General features: G+C 35.4%; 1 protein-coding gene across 2 annotated transcripts in view; it reads right to left on the minus strand.

The window, feature by feature from the left end:
• The window catches only part of Ankrd17 (ankyrin repeat domain 17), a 139,216-nt gene that overhangs the window by 31,510 nt on the left and 85,319 nt on the right, over positions 1–22,387 (minus strand). For both annotated transcript variants that reach the window (XM_042678388.1, XM_042678389.1), the window contains 9 exons: positions 21,735–21,883; positions 13,220–13,331; positions 12,915–13,060; positions 6,518–6,660; positions 5,704–5,917; positions 4,184–4,359; positions 2,929–3,091; positions 1,869–1,964; positions 459–575 (listed from right to left, as the gene is read on the minus strand). In XM_042678388.1, coding sequence (XP_042534322.1) covers positions 459–575; positions 1,869–1,964; positions 2,929–3,091; positions 4,184–4,359; positions 5,704–5,917; positions 6,518–6,660; positions 12,915–13,060; positions 13,220–13,331; positions 21,735–21,883 — 1,316 coding nt within the window. The remainder of the gene's footprint in view (positions 1–458; positions 576–1,868; positions 1,965–2,928; positions 3,092–4,183; positions 4,360–5,703; positions 5,918–6,517; positions 6,661–12,914; positions 13,061–13,219; positions 13,332–21,734; positions 21,884–22,387) is intronic.

Genomic DNA, 22,387 nt, shown 5'->3' on the forward strand with positions numbered 1-22,387 from the left:
GAAAGGGAAAGAAAGAAAAAAGAAAGGGAAAGAAAGAAAGGAAGGGAAAGAAAGAAAGGAAGGAAAAGAAAGAAAGAAAGGCACAACCTATGCATTAAACATTGTAGTTTATTACTTGGTGCCATGGTGGTATGTATGTATGGTACCCATTGACAGAACATTAAATCAGGTCTAGAATTTAAAAACCTATAGTTGTAGATTTAGCTGAAGACTAAGAGATTAATTATTATTAGTAAAGTTTCATCAAGCTGATTACAAACAAAATGCCCTTTTCCCTTTTAAAACTGATGTTAGGAATTAAACTCAACAAAGATCTCAAGTCAAGTGCTACATGGTGTATTTCATCACAAGAAAAATCTTTTAATGGAGGGATAATCTACATCATTTAGAGTGGAAAATAACATTAAACTACCAAACAATGGAAAAGTGAACTTTTCTTATGAAAAAATTATCTTTACCTTTTCCAAGTCTAACTCCTCTAACAATATGCTGGCATTTTTGTTTGCTTCAGCAGCCTGTCTATCTTTGGCTTGGACTATTGACTCCATACAAAGATGACACTTCTTTAGCATCTCCTATAATGAAAATTAAAGACATTTTCAATCTCAAAGAACAATTCACATTTATTGAGATTCCTAAAAACATGAAGAGTTTTATTAAGTAATAACGATCTTTGGCAAAACAGAAAGGCATTAAGAGGGTGCATATAAGAACATAATTTAAATGCTTATTTAAAAATAGACACAACAAAGAACTTTTGCTATTCTAAATATTCATTTTACTGGTGCTTAGAAACTAAAATTTATGCCAATAGTCTGAATAAGAAACCATATAGCCAACCAAAGCTACAGTATTTTGTGTCTGATGCTTAGCTTGCTAAAAGGAAATAGTAAATACCAACAACAAAAATAGATTTAAGTTTTTCTAAGTTGGGTACTGTTGGCTCATGCCTGTAATTCTAGCTACTCAGGAAGCTGAAATCAGAGGATCATGGTTCAAAGACAGCCTAGGCAGGAAAGTCTGTAAGACTGTTATCACCAATTAAACACAGAAAAAGCTGGAAGTGGTACATAAAAAAATTCGAAAGTACTTTTCGGCAAGAATTTCTGAAATATTTAAGCACTGTTACTAAAACTTTATAGCAAACAATCATTGATGATATTTGTATTCAAAACTTATATTTAAAAATTTCAGTGTAAAACACATAACTAAAAGAATTTTTTATACCAAAAATATTAAAATAATACTTATTTTCCTGGACTGGCTTTGAACCTCAAGCCTCAGATCTCAGCCTCCTGAGTAGCTAAGATTACAGGCATGAGCCACTGGTGCCCGGCCCAATCTGTTCTTAAACCAATGGTACGCCAAACTTTTATAGCATGTCCATGATTGAAAGTGCTACATTCATTTTTTTTTTATTGTGAAAATATCTGTACAGAGGGGTTACAATTACATGGGCAAGATGAGTACATTTCTTATCAAGCATTGTAGCCTCCTCCTTTGTTTCCCCTTCCTATCCCTTCCCAGCCTCCCCCCCACCCCCCCACCAATGTTGTAAAGTTAGTTTTCGACAGCTACATTCATTTTATGCTGGGAAATTAAGACACCACAAGCTTGCTCCTCTCAGAGTATTTTGCACCTTCACTTGTTTTGAAAAAATTAAATTAGTTCAAGTACTATTTAACAAATAAAGTAATTATACTGATTCTACTCATTAAATAAAAGTCTGCTAAGTAATAATCCCTGCTGGATGGAATACCACATTCACAAGTATTAGATAAATGAAGTTACTATGTATTAATTATACTTCACTGCTCATACAGAGACTTTCTTTAGTATTCACTACAGGACAAACTATAATATGTTACCTTATCGGTGATTGTTGCTATGTATCTCATACATTCAGAATCTGATGGAAACTGATTGACTTCTTTGACTAAGTAGCGTACCACCTTCACATGACCCTAGAAAAATAGACATTAATGTCAGACTGAAAACAGATTCAACAGGATTCAGTAAGAGTTGTAGATTAGAGATCTCAATGTGAACTCAAATGGGATGAAAACACTGTGTAGGGGATTTAAATCATTCAAGAACAAGTAATTTTGGAACAATGAGGAAAGCCATGAGTATTCTAGATGAAAAGAAAAGGGATGAGAGAAAAAAAAAGGTCAAGAAAAATAACAAACAAGATTTAAGATTCAGAATAGGAGGTAAGCTCTACAGATATTAAATTATGGTGGCTCTGAGAAAAAAAGATTGCATTATAGATACTAACATAGATGACCAGGAAGATTAACTGGGCAATGATAAGCTAGCTTGCACAGAGGAAGGTACACATTAGAAATGAATAAGGATGACTACTGAATAAAAAAAAAAAATAGTACTTGGGTAGCTCAGAATTTTCTAAACAAGTCATCTTCCTTTTTTCCAACAGCATTTGATATTGCATATGAATGAAATACCAATCAAGTCACTGAATTACAATAGGCTTGTGCTATGCACTACAGAAAGCTTTAATTTAGTTCCATAAAGCTCACATTTCTATATTGTTTTAAGTAGTTCAAAAGTACTGGAAGAGTCTGTTTTCAACTACTATTTCAGTTAACAATTAAATTTTCTCTGTAGTGGTGATAAATGTAAAAATATACTTAAAATGATTACGAATTTACATTTTGTGAAAGACTGCAACCAGATTGTGAGTGTAATACCTTTTTAAGCTTTACTCAGTTCTGATGTCCTATGTAAGCAGTACATACAGATTTTTGAAATATTTGCATTTATTTTTCTCAACAAGGTATTCATCTAACATATTACAGCATTCACAAAAACTGAATTCATAAAAGGAAAGCCTTTGGTGACCACTGTACTTTGTACTTCCTACTGAAAATAGGAAGATGTAAATAAATGAGTATAAGCAACTATTACCTTTCTAAAAGCTGCCATAAGAGGAGTTATCTTGCGGTTATCTGCTGCATCTACATCTGCACCTGCTTGTACCAGTAACTGAACCACATCAAGATGTCCACCATTTGCTGCTAGCCACAAAGGAGTGTTTCCTTTCTTGTTACGTACGTCAATATGAGCTCCCCTAAAAATAAATTACAGTCATCGCTGTCTTAAATGGGGTAATATAGGTAGCAATGAAAATCAATTATTAACATGTAAAAATATTCAATAAAGATAAAAATTAACATGCAGGCTTAATACTCAACAGGTATCAAGATTTCTTAGAAGTCTCATGTTAGTAACAGTAGTTATGATAGTAGTAGTCAGAACCAAACACTATTGTTCACAGCACAATGTAAAGGTCTTTTAAAGAATACTGAAGTCAAAAGGTCAAACAAGTAAAAGCATTTTTTAAGAAGTCTGGCAAGTGTCCAAGTAAATGAAATTATAAACTACCCCTAATCTTGTCTGAAACTTAAACAGTTCTACAACTGTCATCTGAAAGCTTTAATTACTGTAAAGAATAAGAACACAACCAAGAATAAAAGTTTTTCTTTGGGGGGGAAGGGGCGGGGGGTTGGTCATGGGGCTTGAACTCTGGGCCTGGGGCTGTCCCTAAACTCTTCAGCTCAATGCAAGCGCTTTACCACTTGAGCCATAGCGCCACTTCAGGTTTTCTGGGTTAATTGGAGATAAGAGTCTCACAGACTTTCCTGCCCGGGCTGGTTTTGAACTGTTATCCTCAGATCTCAGCCTCCTAAGTAGCTCATGCCACTGGCGCCCAGCAAGAATAATGTTTAAATTATAGGCAGGCTTTTAAATCTTAAAAGTAATGCATTCCATAAAAACTAAGTGGGAGGGCTGGGAAGGTGGCCCAGTGGTAGAGCGCTTGCCTTGCATGCCTGAGGCCCTGGGTTCGATTCCTCAGCACCACATAAGCAAAAAGAAAAAAGCCGGAAGTGGCGTTGTGGCTCAGGTGGTAGAGCACTAGCCTTGAGCTGAAGAGCTGAGGGACAGTGCCCAAGCCCAGAGTTCAGGCCCCACGACCGGACCAAAAAAAGAAAACAACAACAACAACAACAACAAAAAACTAAGAGGGAGACAGCATTGAGGACAACAGTTTAAATGTTCAAATAGCTAATGCAACACTTAAAATGCAGTACTTACTACCATCTAGAGAGAATGGTAACCACTGGTAACTATGTTCATATAGGAAGCATAGGTAATACCATACCTGCCAATGAGAAGCTCGCAGAATTTATAATGGCCCTTATCTGCTGCTATGGTTAAAGCTGTATCTCTTGAGGAGGGCACTGGAGGGGCATTAACATCAGCACCTTTATCTAAAAGAACTCGGCCCACCTCTGCATATCCACCAGAAGCAGCTTCCATTAATGGTGTGAGGCCAGTCTAAGTTTATTGGAAAAGGGAGGAAGGGAAGGAGAGGAGGAAAAACAAATGCAAAATTAGAATTACTCAAAACATTAATGAATAAGGTACTGAGGAAGCAGTGTGGTATAGTTTTTACAGATTCACAATTAAATTTCACTACTGAAACTTGTGTGCAGGAGAACTATTTATTACAAGTAAATATTTATCGTGAAAACAATTGAATACAAGTATGGGACATATAACTAACCTTCTTTAAGTTTCCATCCCTTCTCTTTCAAAGTAACACAACTATTCCAGCTAGAAACTCTTTCTTTAAAAATATTTTATTTTTTAAATTATTTTTGTTATTGTATGTTTTCATTAACTAAATCTATACCTAGCAGAGGTATGTCTCTAAGGTATGGATTGAGAGACTGGGAAAGGAGATTGTCTCATTTAACTTTGACCACAGACAGGTATATCATATTTTCCTGATCCTATATGTCGTCATTGAACATTTAGAATTGATTAACTTTTTTTTTAAATTGGTCACGGGACCTGAACTTAGGGCTTGGGCATTGTCCTTGAGGTTTTCTTTGCTCAAGGATAGTGTTCTACCACTTTGAATCATAGCTCCACTTTTGGTTTTCTAGTGGTTAATTGGAGGTAAAAGTCTCCTGCACAGGCTAGCTTTGAACTATGATTCTTACATCTCCCCCTCCTGAGTAGCTAGGATTATAGTCATGAACCACTAATGCCCAGCTCTAATAACTCTTAATACCTGCAAAACATGTTCCTTGGCTATTTCTAAGTGCTTTCATTAAACTTACACTAAAATTCATCATTTATATATATATGTATATATATGTAAAATCATTTTCTATATATGTAGGTGACATATTAATACAGTAATAAAATTATAATTATCATGTTCCTAATACATATTTTAAACATCCAGGTCACATATCTATGGGTGCTATGGTTTCAGTTTAAAATGTCTGCCACAGACCATGTGTTTTATATTTGATTGCAAGATGACTGAAACAAGAGGGCTCTAATCTCATCAATAAAGTAATTAATCTACTGATAAGTTCAACATTTCACAACTATTATGAAGCCTATCTACAAGAAATAGGCCACTGAAACTAGTACAAAAGGGGCCACCTCTTTTTGTGAATGTTCAAAAGTGTTTCCACCCCACTCTTAATACTGCCATCAATCAGTTTTACTCCACTCTACCACATGTTCTGCCTCACAAAGCCAACTGAACTAAAATTTCTGAAATCATGAACCAAAATAAACGTTTGTTCTTTTAAACCATTTTTCTCTATTTTGCAAGTGACAAAAAGATGACTAACAAAATGGGTTAAACTCAGACTTTACCTTAGCTCGGTGTTCAACGTTTGCTTTTCGATCAAGCAGAAGACTAACCACTTCAGTTCTTCCTTGGAAGCAAGCTAATGTTAAGGCCGTGTTCCTATTGGTTTCTATTTGAGCATTTATGTCAGAGCCCATGTCCAAGAGAAGCTTAACAGCAGCAGTGTGCCCATTCATAGCTGCTAACATCAATGGAGAAATGCCCAATTTGCTACCAGTTCTGGGTGAAGATATAGAGAGAACAAAAGTCCAACTTTATAATAGAAAAACTGTATGATGATATAGAGTCATTTATTAATTCATTCAAAATATGGTTTCTTTATATAATCCAGACTGTCCTAAAGCATAGCATGCAGCCTAATCTGGTTTTGAAAGCAAACATTTCCCTGTCTCAGGCTCACAAGTACTAAAATTATTAGTTCTGCCTTATCATGTCCAGGTAAATTTACAATTTAAGATTTTTTAACTTTAATTATCTTTAGGCAATGCTTGAGATATTATGAAGCCCTCTAAATATCTTAAGACACTTTTCTGTATCTCATTCTACATACCAACTTGAACTAGAAAATGGTAATTATTATGATGGGCATTTATGACATAATGATAAAAACTAAGCACGTATTATTTATTAAAAATACTAAGACATACCTGCTTTGCATACCACAAAAAGGTAGCAATTCTAAGTCAACACAACTTAAATGAAATTAAAAGGCTCTAACTATGAGATTCTAAGTTTGTAAAGAGCCTAAACGTGTTCTGCAAATAAATATAACATGAAGGCCTTTACTATTCAAAGGCCTTGAAAAAGAAGAAAACTTGCCTAGAATTAATCTCAGCTCCTGCATTTAGTAATATTTTGATGATGTTTACATAGCCACCAGAAGCAGCCAGGCTGAGGGGTGTGTAATCAGAAACATTCCTGTGTTCTTTATTTGCTCCTCGAGCTAACAATAGCTCCACCACCTAGAAGGAAAGAAGGGAAGAAATGCAGTTTCTTTATGGCAAAAAAAAAATTTTCAAGATGTGTATTTCTGAGTCCTCTTTTTTCTTTGTTTTCTGGTATATTTATTTCATTGTCTAGATAAAATCAGTTTCAAATGATACCAAGGGTATAGTACAAGCCACAATATACACTGAGAGAGACAGAGGGAGAGACAGACTACGAATGAATCTCAAAAAAAAATTCATTGAGAATTGTACCAAAAATGTATAGAATATATAGATATGTAGACTTCAAATATTATGACATGCTGTTTTAGAATTAGTATTAATGTCCCTTAACCATCATACAGTTGTAAGGACTATATTGGACAATTTTTATTTATATGGGGAAATATATTTAAAATAATTTTAAACCATTTAATCAGTAACTTTTTTTGGACATAGAATATAAATGCTATCAGCTATCTTTAAAACCACATGAAAAATGTTCATATAGTGTAGGAAATAGTTTCAGGATGTGAGGGTGATCTGGCTGTGACATCTGTCACCACATTGATCACCAGGGTTGATTTGGCTGACGCTCCATGTGTGTCCCTCCTGAAGGTGCATGGTTGGTCAAAGAGAGCGACCATCCCCGATAGAGGAGGACCGGTCTTCGGTCAAGGGTGTACGAGTAGCTGCACTCCTCTGCTAGAATCTCCAAACAAGCTCTCAGGGAAAAAGTTCCATATATATTACATACTTAAATCCTATCAGTAACATACTACATCTATGGGAGTTGTTAATTTACCATTCTTAGTTCTTTGATACTATGGCAGTTAATGTATAAAATAACCCCGACACAGATATTGGTACATTAGTCACTTTACAGTAAGGTACAGAAAAGTTAAGAATGGCTCAGATTGATCTATACACTAGTTCATAATCATATATTCTAAAACACTAAGAAATAATAAATGCCTTTTCTAATATACCAGTGAAAATTTTACTTGTTTCAGTAAAGCCATGTGCAACTTTATGACTTTCTATTATAGCCTTTTGCTTTCAGAGCCAGGTAACTCATTAGGCAAAGTTTAAAAACAAAGCAAAAAAAATGCAGTATGTTACTTTTGTTAAATAAAACAAAATTAAATTTCAAATGTATGCTTTCTCAAGTTATTTAATTAGGAAACAGTAACTGATTCTAGTTATCTCTAAGATACAAGTTTCTCCTAAACATGTAATAAACATTCAATATTAAAATTCTGCTTATCATTTTATACTAACATTAGATTGTAAGTTTTACCAATTGCTTTAAAATAACTATGTGCTCTAATAAAGTATCAAAACGACATAGTCTTTATATGCAAAATTATAAACCTAAAAGACTTCTGCACCAGCTATAACCTCACTGGTTGCTTACTTTTATTATTATTGTGCTTTGTGGTGCTGGGGATGACACCAAGGGGCCTTACAAACAATAGGTAAGGAATGATAAGTTAAATTCTCTATCCGCTTTTCAATTTTCAATACACAATTCATAAAAATTATGGCACCTTACTGATACTGAAGTATTAAATAAATCAGCTTATTTCTTTGATTCAAAACTAAACATTTGTTATATTTGAAGCAAGTATTATTTCAAACTACATGATTCAAAATTTCAGTTAAGGCAAAATTTTACTTTTAAAATTTCAAAAAAGAAGCAAAATAATTCAGTCTAGTATTTTACTAGGTGTTTTAATTCTGTTACTTAATAGTAAACAACTTTTGCAATCACATGTACTTTACTCTTGGACAGATAGGAATCTTGTTCTTAATATATCCTAGAAATGAAATTTATCAAATTAAGCAATTTCCTTTAAAATTTCTTATTTAATGTATGGTATAGAATCCATTACCTCCACTTTGCATTTAACTGACTAGAAACAAACAACACAGAAAAAAGAAGGTCTTTGTTGTCTCTCCTGAAGAACATTTCTAGAAGCAAGTACATCTAACTATGTATAAAAAATATCTTCTCCAAATGTAAGTGGCAAAAGTTATAGAAATAACCAAAGCAAAACTTGACTATTAAAAGTACATATATACACAAATATGTATATATATACATAAACACACATATTGTATACACACATATATGCATTATCATTTAGCAAAAATTTTTTTTGGGGGGGTCCGGTCGTGGGACCTGAACTCCAGGCCTGGGCGCTGTCCCTCAGCTCTTCAGCTCAAGGCTAGCACTCTACCACTTGAGCCACAGTGCCACTTCCGGCTTTTTTCTTTTTGCTTATGTGGTGCTGAGGAATCCAACCCAGGGCCTCAAGGCATGCAAGGCAAGCGCTCTACCACTGAACCACCTTCCTAGCCCTACCAAACATTTTTTAACCTACAAACTTCAGTATATTCCTATACTTGCAACATTTTATTATATTTTTCATTCTTTTGTATAGAATTATTCTAACTTTTAAAATACTTTCTTTTAAACTAGTTTATTTTGTAGGTGTCAGCAGCTCATGCCTATAATTATAGCAACTCACGCTGAACTCTTAAGATCACAATTTGAAGACACACCAGGCAGAAAAATCTGTGAGATTCCAATTACACACCAAAAAAGGGTGCAAATGGAGATGTGGCTCAAGTGTTATATACAGAATGCCTTGAGAACAAAGGCTCAGGGACCTTGCCCAGGCCCTGAGGATAGGGGTAAAAAGAATAAAACAAAACAAAATCCAAAAAAAATTTTTTTTGCCAGTCCTGGGGCTTGAACTCAGGGCCTGGGCACTGTCCTTGAGCTTCTTTTGCTCAAGACTAGCACTCTACCCCTTAAGCCATAGTGCCACAACTGGCCTTTTCTATTTATGTGGTACTGAGGAATCGAACCCAGGGCTTCATGCATGCTAGGCAAGCACTCTACCACTGAGGCACATTCCCAGCCCAAACCTAATTTATTTTAAATAAACCTATTAAAGCTAACTGATTTAAAAATCCAATATAAAGAGTTCAATACATTAAGATGCATTGTACTCAGAAACTGACTTATGGAACTGAAACCTCCTTCTACAACTCCTTTATAAAAACAGAGTACAGTAAAACTTACTGTGCTATCTATGGTGCTGTAATTGCCATAGGGAAGAGGAGTTAGGCAAAAAGGCTCAACCACCATTTCCTATAATTTTCCCAGAGTTGGCTTATCAAAGTAATTTTAAGTATAATGTTTTATGAAGGATACTGATATAAAGTAAAAGGCGGAATAGCTAGGATAATGAATGGAAAATGTTTTTTCTAACAACTGATTTTGTTGGAAAGGATATGTAACTTTGAGGTATAAACGTGTGTCCATGTTTTTGTTTTTTCCTTATAATCTTTCCTAAAAATTAATTAATTTACTTTATTGTCAGTATAGAGGTGATGCACCAATGTACAAGGTATTCTGTTTCCTTACTTTTCCCCAATCCCTCCTTCTCATCTCCACCCCTAACTTTAACTAGTAACCAGTGAGTTTCACTGCTGCACTTTTCACCCTCTCCCAACCCTATACTTGAGTACATCATACATAAGGAAGACAATCATCAAAAAATAAAAATATAAAAAATTAAGAGAAAAATAAAAGTCAGGGTTGTTTACAAATCTTTTAGCTCATTTTGTTTTACATATTATTTCTATGTTAATATGCACCTTTGTGTTTCTTTCAAAGAGTATCCTATTTGGGCTCACTGAGTATCTAGAATCCTGTATAGTTTATCACACATCGGTGTATTTTAGATTTAAAGTTCAATATGAGAGAAAACATGTACTGTTTCTCTGAGCTTTGCTTATCTCACTTAGGATGATTTATTCTAGATCCATACATTTTCCTGCAAATGACATTATTTTATTCTTCTTAACAGCTCTTTAAAATTCCATTGTATATAGATACCACAATTTTTGGATCCATTCATCTACTATGAGGCACTGGGCTGTTTCCCTATCTTGGCTATTGTGAATAGTGCAGCAATAAACATGGATGTACAGGCAACTTTATCATATCCTAGCTCATGATGTTCAGAAGTGGGATGGATGGGTCATAGGAAGGCCTATGTTTAGTTTTTTTTTTTTTGGTCAGTCATGGGACTTGAACTCTGGGCGCTGTCTGTCAGCTCTTCATCTCAAGGCTAGCACCCTACCACTTGAGCCACAGAGCCACTTCTGCTTTTCTGGTGGTTTATTGAAGAGTTTCACAGACTTTCCTGCCCGGGCTGGCTTTAAATGGCAATCCTCACATCTCAGCCTCCTGAGTAGCTAGGATTACAGGCGTGAGCCACCAGTACCAGGCTACATTTAGTTTCTTGAGGAACCTCCAGATTGCTGTCCAGAATGGTTACAATAAGCTTACATTCCTATGAAGTGCAGTTGGTTCCTTTCTCCCCACATTCCTGCCAACATTGGTTGTTGTTCAAATTCACAGTGTTGGCCAACTTAACTGGGGTGAGATGGACTTTCAGAGTTGTTTTGATTTGCATTTCAATGATGGCTAGGGATGATAATGGCATTTCCTCATATGTTTCTTTGCCATTCTTACCTCTTCTGAAAAGTCTCCTTAGCTCCCTGACTCATTTACTGATGGGCTTATTAGGTTTGGGAGGGGTTAGTTTCTTGAGCTAATATTGGATATTAGGCCTTGGTATTGCTGGTAAAGATTGTCTCCCAATCTGTTGGCTATCTTTCTGGTTTAGTAACTATGTCTTTAGTCGTACATAAACATGATTTTGATTTAGTCTCACTTATCAAGTCTCTCCTACCTGTCATACACCTGAGACTCTTGTCAAGAAGTTTTTACATATACTTGTAAGTTCTAATGTTTCTTTTCTCCTCTTTCTTGCAGTAGTTGCAGTTTCGGGTCTGACGCTGAGGTCTCTGACCCACTTATTATTATTATTTTTATTGGTCATGGAGCTTGAACTCAGGACCTTGGGACTATCTCTGAGCTCTTCAGCTCAAGGTTAGTGTTCTACCACTTTGAGCCACAGCACCACTCCCTGCCCCACTTATAATAGATATTAGTGCATGGTGGCAAACAGATTCACTTTTAGTTTTTTGCATATAGATATCCAAGTTTTCCCAATACAATTATCGAAGAGGCTATTTTTCCCCCATTTGTATCCATAGTTTTAATGAACTAGGAATACTTGGAGAAATTAGGGCATGATAAAGAGAAAGGTAGGGGAGGAGAAGAGAGAAAAAGAGAAGAGAGAATGGAAAAAAGAATGCCTTTTAATTAATGAATAGGAAGCTAATCTGGACGGATGACCAGTGTGCTTACTGAGACTAAATTTCAGTAATTCTCTGACTGAGAAACTATAGATCTGTGAACAGTACAAATGGTTTACTAATAAAAGCCTTTACAGTAAGCCCCTGTAGTAAAGAGTAAACTAATGTGCTGAGGTGGAAGAACTAGGTTAACCAGCCAATTATTAAATGCCAGAAGACATGCAAGTAAATAAAAAGTTGTAATTTCTTGGGCTAATTGGATAACACTGGTTGGTCTAACTTCTAAAACAAGAAGAGTGAATACAGGTCCTGTTCATCAGGAGCTTACTATCTATTTGGGATGTTCTCATCTTTCTCTTAGCCTAAATATAACAACAGGAATTCCTACAGAAGGTGCTACTTCTGGGCTAGGAAGGTGGCTCAGTGGTAGAGCGCTTGCCTTGCATGCCTGAGGCCCTGGGTTCAATTCCTCAGCACCACATAAGCAAAAGAAAAAAGCTGGAAGTGGCACTGTGGCTCAAGTGGTAGAGCGCTAGCCTTGAGCTGAAGAGCTGAGGGACAGCGCCCAGGTCCAGAGTTCAGGCCCCACGACCGGATCCGACCCCCCCCCCCCCCCAAAAAGGTGCTACTTCTTTGTTTTAGGGCTTGAACTTATGACCAGGACTCTGTTCCTGAGCTTTAGTGCTCAAGGCTAGTGTTCTACCATTTTGAGCCAAAACTCCACTTCAAGTTTTTAGGTGGTTAAGTAGAGATATGTCTCACAACTTTTCCTGCCCAGGCTGGCTTTGAACTGCTCAGATCTTAGCCTCTTGAATTGTCAGGATTATACATGTGAGCCACCAGTGCCTAGCAAGAAGGTACTGCTTTTAGATAAACAGGATTCTACACAATGTATGATTTCTTCTGGGAAGGTAGCTTATAATTTTTCTTAGTAGATAGTAGTCTGATAGTAGTCAAGCCACTGTTCCTATAGAAAAAAAAATTATATAACCATGTGTTTGCTGAACAGAGGGAGAAAACAAAATTACACTTAAGGGGAATGTTACCTCCTGTCTGCCCCCAGAACAAGCCAAGGACAGCGGTGTGTCCTTGGTTCTTTCTGACTGGGCTTCAATGTCTGCACCATTGTCCAGCAATATTTCCACAACACCAACATGACCAGCTGTAGCAGCCAAGATGAGTGGAGTAAAACCTAAAGAAAAATAATGATCTTCTCATTAAAATGATAAGCAAAGGAACAACATTATTTTCCAATCTAATAAGCATCAAAACAGAGCTAAGTAATAATTCTAAATATATAAATTTTTTGTCCCCTAAGTATTCCAGAAAAAAAAAAAAGAGCAAGCCATACCTTTCTTGTCTCGGTGCTCAATACTAGCTCCTCTTTCTAGCAGTGTTTGTACCAGTTCCTCATGGCCACCAGCACAGGCAAGTGTTAGAGCAGTGTCATGATTACTCTCAGTCTGTAAAAAATTATTTTGATTAACTTAACAAATAATTGTAAGTGGTAATACTAAACACATACACATATATACCAGTCTATTTTATCAAGCACTTGATTTTTTAATTTCCCCAGCAAGGATGTACTGACTAGCACAGGATGGCCTAAAACTTGAGATGCTCCTGTAACCTTCACTTACTGTTAAGATTATACATGCTTATCACCATCTTGGATTTATATAACACATTGGAATAGTAAGGCTCACTGCTTTCCCTAGCCTCAATAGTAGCCAAACGTTTTTTTCCTTAAAAGATCACAAATAAAATATTGGAAATGTATGAGGAATTCTTAAAATTAAAAACAAAGGATAATAACCTACAATGTCATCCTATTTTCCTTATACAGGTAAAAGAAGTAGTGTGCTATCTCATGTTTTCCTCTAGTCTTTAATAGGATACTATAGAATAGGTATATTTTCCTAACCTGAATAACTTTTTCTTTTTAAAAGACAAATTATTTGAAATGATAGTGTTCAGATAGGCTGTCAAAGACATCGATAATTGAGGACAAAAAATATCCCTTGTGAAAGAAGAGTTTGGAGAGGTTATGCTGGCTAGAATTTGTGACACAGATTAATAAAGAAGAGAGCACTGCAGAGGAGAGTACTATGGAGATCTGCTGAGGGTTCCCATGGAGGCTTTACGTGAATTCTAATCAGCCAAGAATACCTGCATGAGAAATTTACTGGAGGCCTGAGGAAAAAACCCACCAAAACCAAAAACGCTGAATGAATTATCAGGAACTGGAACACAGGCCCAGAAAGAGTTGGAGGCCTACCAGCAAGAGGAGAAAGATCTTAAAAAGAACAGGATATCATATACAATCCTCAGCTATGAGGCTAAATTAGTTTTTCCAGACCTACCTGATAAAGTTGAAAAGCAAGTCTAGGTATAAAAAATTGTTGGGAAATAATTTAACTGAAAGTCTTGCTTCTCAGAAGGTTTATACCTGAGGTTTCTGGTTTGAAGCCAGCCTGGGCAGGAGAGTCTGTGAGACACATCTCCAATTAACCACACACACCAAAAAGGACATGGAGCTGTGGTTCAAGTGGTAGAACTCTCTTAGGGACAGCATTCAAGCCCAGAGTTCAAGCCCCAGGACTGGTAGGCGTGCGCACACACGCACGCATGCACGCACGCACGCACAATTTAAGATTATATAAATAAGAAAAATGGAACACTTTCAAAGGTAATCATAATTGAGAGATGGCATTGTCTAATGACAGTGACCAATATTAAATTTACTAGGATTGTTTTCTATTACAATTTAAGTGCTAACATATTATAACTATGCATCTTAGATGCTGAGGAGCAATCTAATTTCTTTCATACTTAGCACTCTTACATAAGTAACCACCATTAACATGATTTATAATTCTTGACAAAAAGCAGGGTGATAAATATTAAGAAAAATAATGTGTAAAGCAAGGCACTGATAGTTTATACTAATTATCCTATAGTTAGGAAGACAAGATCTAGAGAATGTGGTTTGAAGTCAGTCTGTGCAATAAAGTCCTGAGACTCTTTATTTCCATTAATCACCAAAAAGCTGGAAATTGACCTGTGGCTCAAGTGATAGAACACTAGTCTTTAACGGAAGAGCTGAAAAACAGTAACCGGGACTGGAATTCAAACCACAGAAATAGCAAACAAACATACATACATACGTACATACAAACATACATTAAACTCAATAAGCAAATCTTAATGGAAAACTTTTAGCATACCTAGAACTTGATATTTTCATTGTACATTCAGACAAATCTATATATAAATGAATACTTTCAGGGTAAATCCAAACTGAGATATACTTTTAACATGTTGACCACTCTGGGACAGACTGAGGTGGTTTCTGGAATGAGGAATTTTTGCTACTAAAATCACAAAAATAGTAACTTGAAAAATGCTTGGTATGAAATAAAACTATGTATATATGAAGTTAAAGAAAATATATTCTTAAAATTAATTTTGCCTTGCTCATTTTTAGTTACTAAAATCTTTTAAATTATCCATGTTACTCAAAACTCCTGCTTGTTTCTACCTACCTTAGCCTCCCAAATGTTGACTACAGTCATTTTTCAATCCTTATCTACTCTATTTTTTTCCTACTGAATACTTCCTTCTTTTTGATATATGTATTTCTACAGCTATTCATTTTCTATAATCGTCAGGAGACTAAAAACATTGAAAAATAATAAACATGCCTTATGCATTTCTATATTCTCTACTTGTATGTGATAAGTTTTCCCACAAAATACTAGTTGGTAGTGAAGTAGAATGAATGAAAATAACTGTAAGGGATAATAGATTCAAAGACTGCTAGTAATAAAAGATTATACATATAATTTTTGTGTTTATATAGTATTTACGTATAAATATAACAGAAGGGGCAAACCCTCCTAGAATATAAATAACAAAAACCCCCAAAATTCTATTATAAAAAACCAAAAACAAGACAAAAAGGCAAAACTGTTAAGGAGTCAAGAAATAAGAAAAAGCCTACTAGTCAGTGATGAAGAGGGAGACCGCATAAGCTGCTCTGCAGAAGAGGCTGGCAGAGAGCAGAGCTACTGACTGCAGAGATCAGGAATGGCCACAAGGGAGAGATGCACCAACTACAACAACGGAGAAGGACATGAAACTTAAAATGAGTGACAACTCTAACTGTTACAGTATCTGACTGTCATTTCAGGTTTATATATAAATTATTGTGTCTGATTTCACAAAAAAAGAATCAAAAGCTCAGCGAAATAAATTTCTGATGGCCACACAAGCTAGTAAGTAATAAAGGTGGGCTCTAAAATAAAGCAAAGACTTCTCTTGATAAAAAAAATTCTCGTCTTCCATCTATACCATAGAACAGTCCAAATAAACAGGAAACTTTGGTGACTACTAGGTCAATTTACTGATCTTATATGTTCTGTTAGTACATATACAATCTAATGAGCCAAGACTATTTCAGGGTCTAAAGGGTAATTTATGAAAGTAGTACGAATCTTAAATAGAGAGAAAAAAAGACACATTCTAAATTTTAAAAAAGGCAACAATGAGCTATTCTAGTGGGTCAGTAAAATCTATTTTTATCCATAGAATAAAAAAATCAAACTGACAGTATATTTTTTTGGTATTTAAAGTACTCTGCTGTGTATTCTTGGATTAAAGTTAATATAAGCTTGGGTTACAAGGAGCTTAATAGTTTATTGTACAGGCAAATTTTAGTTCAACTTACGAAAAAAGTATAAACAATGTATTATGCGAGTCTAAGGAAAAGTATTTAAAGCTGAGAGAAGAGAACAGACCAAATTCCTCGATGCATTGAAGAGTAAGTAGGTCTGTTAAAAATTTTACATTAATGGGAAATCATAATTTCAGCTGGGCACCCGTGGCTCACACTTATAAGCCTAACTACTCAAGAGGTTGAGTCACACCCATAAGGCCAACTACTCAAGAGCCTGAGATCTGAAGATAGCAGTTTAAAGTCAACCAGCACAGCAAGTCTATGAGACTCTTACCTCCAATTAACCACCTAAAAGCCAGCAGTGGAGCTGTGGCCCAAGTGGTAGAGTGCTAGCCTTGAGCCAAATAGCTAAATAGTGACCAGGCCCTGAGTTCAAGCCCCAAGACTGACATTAGAAACAAAACAGTGCTTGCCTTGAATGCATGAGGCCCTGGGTTCGATTCCTCAGCAACATATAAGCAGAAAAAAGCTGGAAGTGACACTGTGACTCAAGTGGTAGGGTTGCTATCCTAGAGCTGAGGGAAAATGCCCAGGCCCAGAGTTCAGCCCTCACAACCGACGACAACATCAACAACAACGAAATACTGTTATGACCATCTTTAAGGGAAAACAAATAAAGACTCTAAAGTCAGCCTTCTTTTTATCCAATACACTTGTACACAATTCCCAAGATGATATTACTGTGTTTTGCAATATATCAAAATAAATTGCTTGAAACACTATTTGAGTAAAAACAACTGACAAAGTAGAGGAAAAAAAACTAGATGTTTGAATATGAGTATAGATAACATATAAAAAAGTTTATAAAATACAAGGCACTACTTAAAGGAAAAAATCCCCCCACTTAAATTATGTTGTGAAAAGCTATGTTATCAAAGTAAAGAAACTGTTTTTTGTTCAAAAAAAAAAAGGATGGGAGGGAATGAAGATTGGAGAAGATAGATGCCCAGAGCCTTATTACAAACTCAGGGTTAAACTGTAAAGAAAGTACACATTAAGCTCCCAGTAGCAAAAAACATGGTGTGGACTATAACATGTTATAATGAATTCTGAATTACAAAATAGTGACAAATTTATATTCAATATAAAACTACTTAATTCTACCCAAAATGATGGGTTATAGTCTACAGTTTATGTATTTTAAAGCAGATTTCTTTTTTGGGGGTGGGGAGGAAAATCTTGTTATGTAGCATTTGTTTCAGTCATGATTTTCCTGTACCAGCCTCCCAAATGTGAGGATCAGGTACGTGCCAGCGCACAGGATATGAAGTAGGATGTCTTGTATATTAAATACCATTGTTAATTAATTTTCTGTGGCTTCCTTGACTTGTTAAATCACTGATAAAGTTGTTCTTTGAGAGAAAGAAACTTCTGATGGCCACACAAGCTAATAAGTAAGCTACAGAGATGGGCTCTATAAAACAAAGGCTTCTCTTGATAATAAAATTCTGGTCTTCCATCTACATCACCGAACAGTCCAAATAAACAGCAAACTTTGGTGATTGCAATGTCAATTCATCTATCTTATATCCTCTGTTAGTGCATACATATGCAATTCGAACATACGTCAAAACTGCAAAACCTATAGAAATGGAGAAAAAGTCCAAGTAGTACTTTGTTTATTGAAGGTAACATATAATTTCATGTAAAGTCAACATAAAATTTCATGTATTTTATATAAGGGAAATTTGTCATACATAATAATGGACATACTAAAAATGGAAATGAAGCAAACGGTGTAAACTCTATTTACCTTATTGTCTCTAAGTACAAAAAACACTTTCAGAACTTATAAAACCTTAAGCTACAGAACCACTTCTGGCCTTTTGTTTATGTGGTACTGAGGAAGCAAATCCAAGGCGACCACTTTACCACTAAGGCACACTCCCAGCCTGAACAAGTTTTAAAAGACCACGAACAATTGTTGTCTTCTTATATTCAGTGGATATAAACAATTCATTTCCACAGTTTAGTTTTTGAAATAATTTCCATATCTTATCAAGTCAAAGTGGCCCAATTCATGCTGAAACTGGGGCTTGAACTCAGGACCTGGCAGTCTTGTTTTACTTTTTCACTCAATACTGGTGCTTTACCACTTGAGCCACAAGATTCAACTCTTACATCTCTTCAGGTGGCTGGGGAAATCAAGTCCAGGGCCTCTGTATGTTAAGTGTTCTACCACTTAACTGCTTACCTAGTAGCAAAAACTTATGCTTGGAATCAACTGCTGAAGGCTCTCAAGTGTTGGGATTATAGGTATGCACCACACACATGCACACACATACACACAGTACTCAAGAGGTAATTAATTAAAGTTTATCATTCATGTAAAATTAAAACATGAGAGCCCTGCTATCAACAATTAAAACAAAATAGCTTGCAAAATAATTCCTTCAAATTTTCACATTTCTTTTTCTCTAATAGATTTTGAAAACTATACATTATGTTCTGAAAATATGGGTGCTGGTGACATATGCTTGTAATTCTTGCTATTCAGGAGGCTGGGGATCACAGTTCAAAGCCAACACAGAGAAAAATCCGTAACATTTATCTGTAAATAACTACACACAGACACATACACAGAGCCAGAAATGGAGGTGTGGTTCAAGTGGTAGAGCACCAGAGCTTTATACTAAAAAGATAAAGGGCAGCATAAGCCCTTAGGCCCTGAGTTCAAACCCAAGGACTAGCACCAAAAAAAAAAAATAAGGGGGGGGGGGAGTGTACTACATTTCTAGCTGGGTATGATGACACCAGTAATCTCAGTACTTAGCTGAGGCTGCAGAATGGTGAGTAGACTGGGCTACAAAGCAAGAAGACTATCCAAAAGAAAAGACAGTGGTCATGCTTCTGTAATTTGTCAGTATATAATTCAAATGCAATACTGGTAATCAGGTTATAAAGCAAAAAAAAAAAAAAAAAAAAAAATCATCACATTATGTAGTTCAGTGACTACAACTACAGACTAAACTTAGCATGGTGGGGGTAGGCCTATAATCCCAGCTACTATGGTGCTTTAAGATCAGGAAAAGGGCAGGAGGGGCAGGGAGGCTGCAAACGAGTTTGCAAAAACCTAACTAATAAGAAGCTGGGCATAGTGACATACATCTGTACTTTCTAGTTGTGTGGGAAGTGTACATAGGTTGAATGCAGTCTAGGCAAAAAGTGAGTCCTTATTAAAAAAAGCACAAAAGGCTAGGCTGAATGCATGGCACAAGTGGCATAGCTCCTGCTTATCAAGTGAAAGGCCTTGAATTCAAATCCATTCATGTGTGCACAAGCACACACAAGCACACACATGCACACACACACACACACACATACCTCTCTCTCTCTCTCTCTCTCTCTCCAGGAACCAAAAAATAAAAGCTGGTTCCTCTTAAGAGTTAGTTGTTGAATAGTTAGTATGTCCATGTAAGTTTCATTTCTTTAAAAAGTTTAGTATCATATATGTACTATGTATTTCAATCTCCTTAACCCCGCTCTATCACCGCCTCTTATCATTCTTTTCCCCCATTCTACTACAATTTCAACAGGTTCTATTTTTGGTGTTTTCATGCATTCTGACAATGTTCTTTTACTCTCATTATATTAGCCCCCTTTAGTGCCTATTTTTAAAACCAGTTATAAAGTAGAAGCATTTCATTTTGCTTGTGGATCATTCTTTATCTCATAAAAATTACAAAAGCATTTCTAGTGTAATAACCACAAAGCAAAAAAAAAAAAAGGGTAATTTATATTCAATACTAAGTTTAATCTAATTTGAGAATGCTACCAATAATAAATGTAAATAACCATGGCTCAAGACATGAATGCCTTTCAAGAAAAAAAAAAAGCTATAAAATATGGGAGTGGTGTTTGCTGGGCCCTATTCAAGAGTAAGGCCAAAGGATCTTGAGTTTAAGGCCAACACAGAGAGACCTCATGGGGGGATGGGGTAGATAGGCTAGAGAAATGTGTTTAACTACAGACTCAGTCTATTTCCCAGCCCTGCTGCTACATTTGAGATAAAAAGTGAATTCAAACAAAATGTATAATCTCTTCCTCCAAAGTAAAAGACCTCATATGTGTGTGTGTGTATATATCATATATATATATATATATATATATTTTACATATATATAGTCTAGAGATTAGATGATTCTAGCTAGCACTTATAAAATAAACATTTCTGAACTTATGAAATAAGAACACAATGATTTTCACAGTTTTAAGAAATATTTTAATAAAAAGGAAACTTTTTAGTAAGTAAGGAACACATGCTCTTTCTAGGATGATAATGCCTCCCCCTTCTGAGATTCAGACTTATACAAACCTGGTCACATTCAAAATTAATAGTTTTATAACATATACTCTCTCAACTTACTGCAGATACTACCCAAAACAAAATGTATATAAGCTATAAACTATGCCCTAACGGCCATATATATACTTACCTTGCTTATTCAGTGGTTTAAGTTAGACATCCTGGCCTTCAGAACAACACAAATTCTATTCTCTCCAACCTCAATTTGCCCTGAGATTTCAAAGTAAACTCATTTACAGATACACATGGAGACTTCACAGTGTACTCATCAAGATCAGAATTTCAAAAATGGTAACACAACAAAATATTAAATCCATAAACGTTAGAGCATTTTTTAAATATGTAATTCATTACATATTTTAAACTATGCCTTCTATTTTTTTCCAGTAACAGGGTTTGAACTCAAGTCCTAGTATTTGTTGAGCTAGAAACTGATCCATATATCCAGTCCAGCTTTTTGCTAGTTTTTTGAGAAGATGGGAATTTCTTGGCCTTTTCCACATAAGCTGGCTTCAAACTGTGATCCTCTAGTCACATTCTCCTGAACAACTAAAATTATAGGCATGAGCTACCAGAGCCCAGGTTGTTATAAGTTGTTTTATTTTATCTTTCAAACTGTACCAAATTTTAAAGGAAAACACTACTTGATAAGCCTGGAACCATACATCACATAAATGTGTCAATAATCTATTCTAGGCATTTTATTTTTTAAACGTGGATTGTAATTTAAAACTGTGGTTTAAGTATTTGACAAAGCAGTCTAACATGTTTTAAATTACTTAATTCTAATGAAAAACCATCTCTCCTGAATTTAGAGCTTACCTGTGCATCAATATCAATGGCAGGGTAGATAGGTAACATGGCTGAAGGAGAGATGATAGGACTTGGAGTTGGAGTCTGTGGTTGGGAAATGGAAGCAGCGATACTGTGGGTAGGAGTGTTTGACATTGCAGATGCTCTTCCACTGACTGCTGTTGAACAAAATAACTGTACTTAATAAGGATGAAACATTGTTAAATATTAGAAAATACTTTATGTGTACTGAGAGTAATTTACTTTCTAAATAATTCATCTGAAGGATAATTTTTTAGGATTTCCCTCTTGAATATAGTCATAAAACTTTAATTCAAAATAACTAAAAGCAAAAATATATGTATTAAAATTAAATATAAGCATAAAATATTGGTTTTATTCCTGAATTAGAAAAGGAATAAAAGATAAAAGTCAAGATCAGAAGTATGGAAAATTTCCTTACTTGCCAATTTCATGGCTTTTATTTTACAAGTAATGAAAGCAATATCACTGAGTGGGAAGAACCTCAAAATCCAATTCTTTAGAACATCTTTTGTTTTACTACCTATGACGGAGAGATAATATTCTGCACTGTGGTCCTCATGTGACAGTTTTTCAAATATAAAAATCTGGTCCTCACATGAATTATTCTGAGGGAGGTAAAAATGCTCATCAATCAATCC

This window comes from Dipodomys spectabilis, unplaced genomic scaffold, assembly GCF_019054845.1.
Source record: "Dipodomys spectabilis isolate Male_0828 unplaced genomic scaffold, ASM1905484v1 ptg000043l, whole genome shotgun sequence".
Classification (NCBI taxonomy): Eukaryota; Metazoa; Chordata; class Mammalia; order Rodentia; family Heteromyidae; genus Dipodomys; species Dipodomys spectabilis.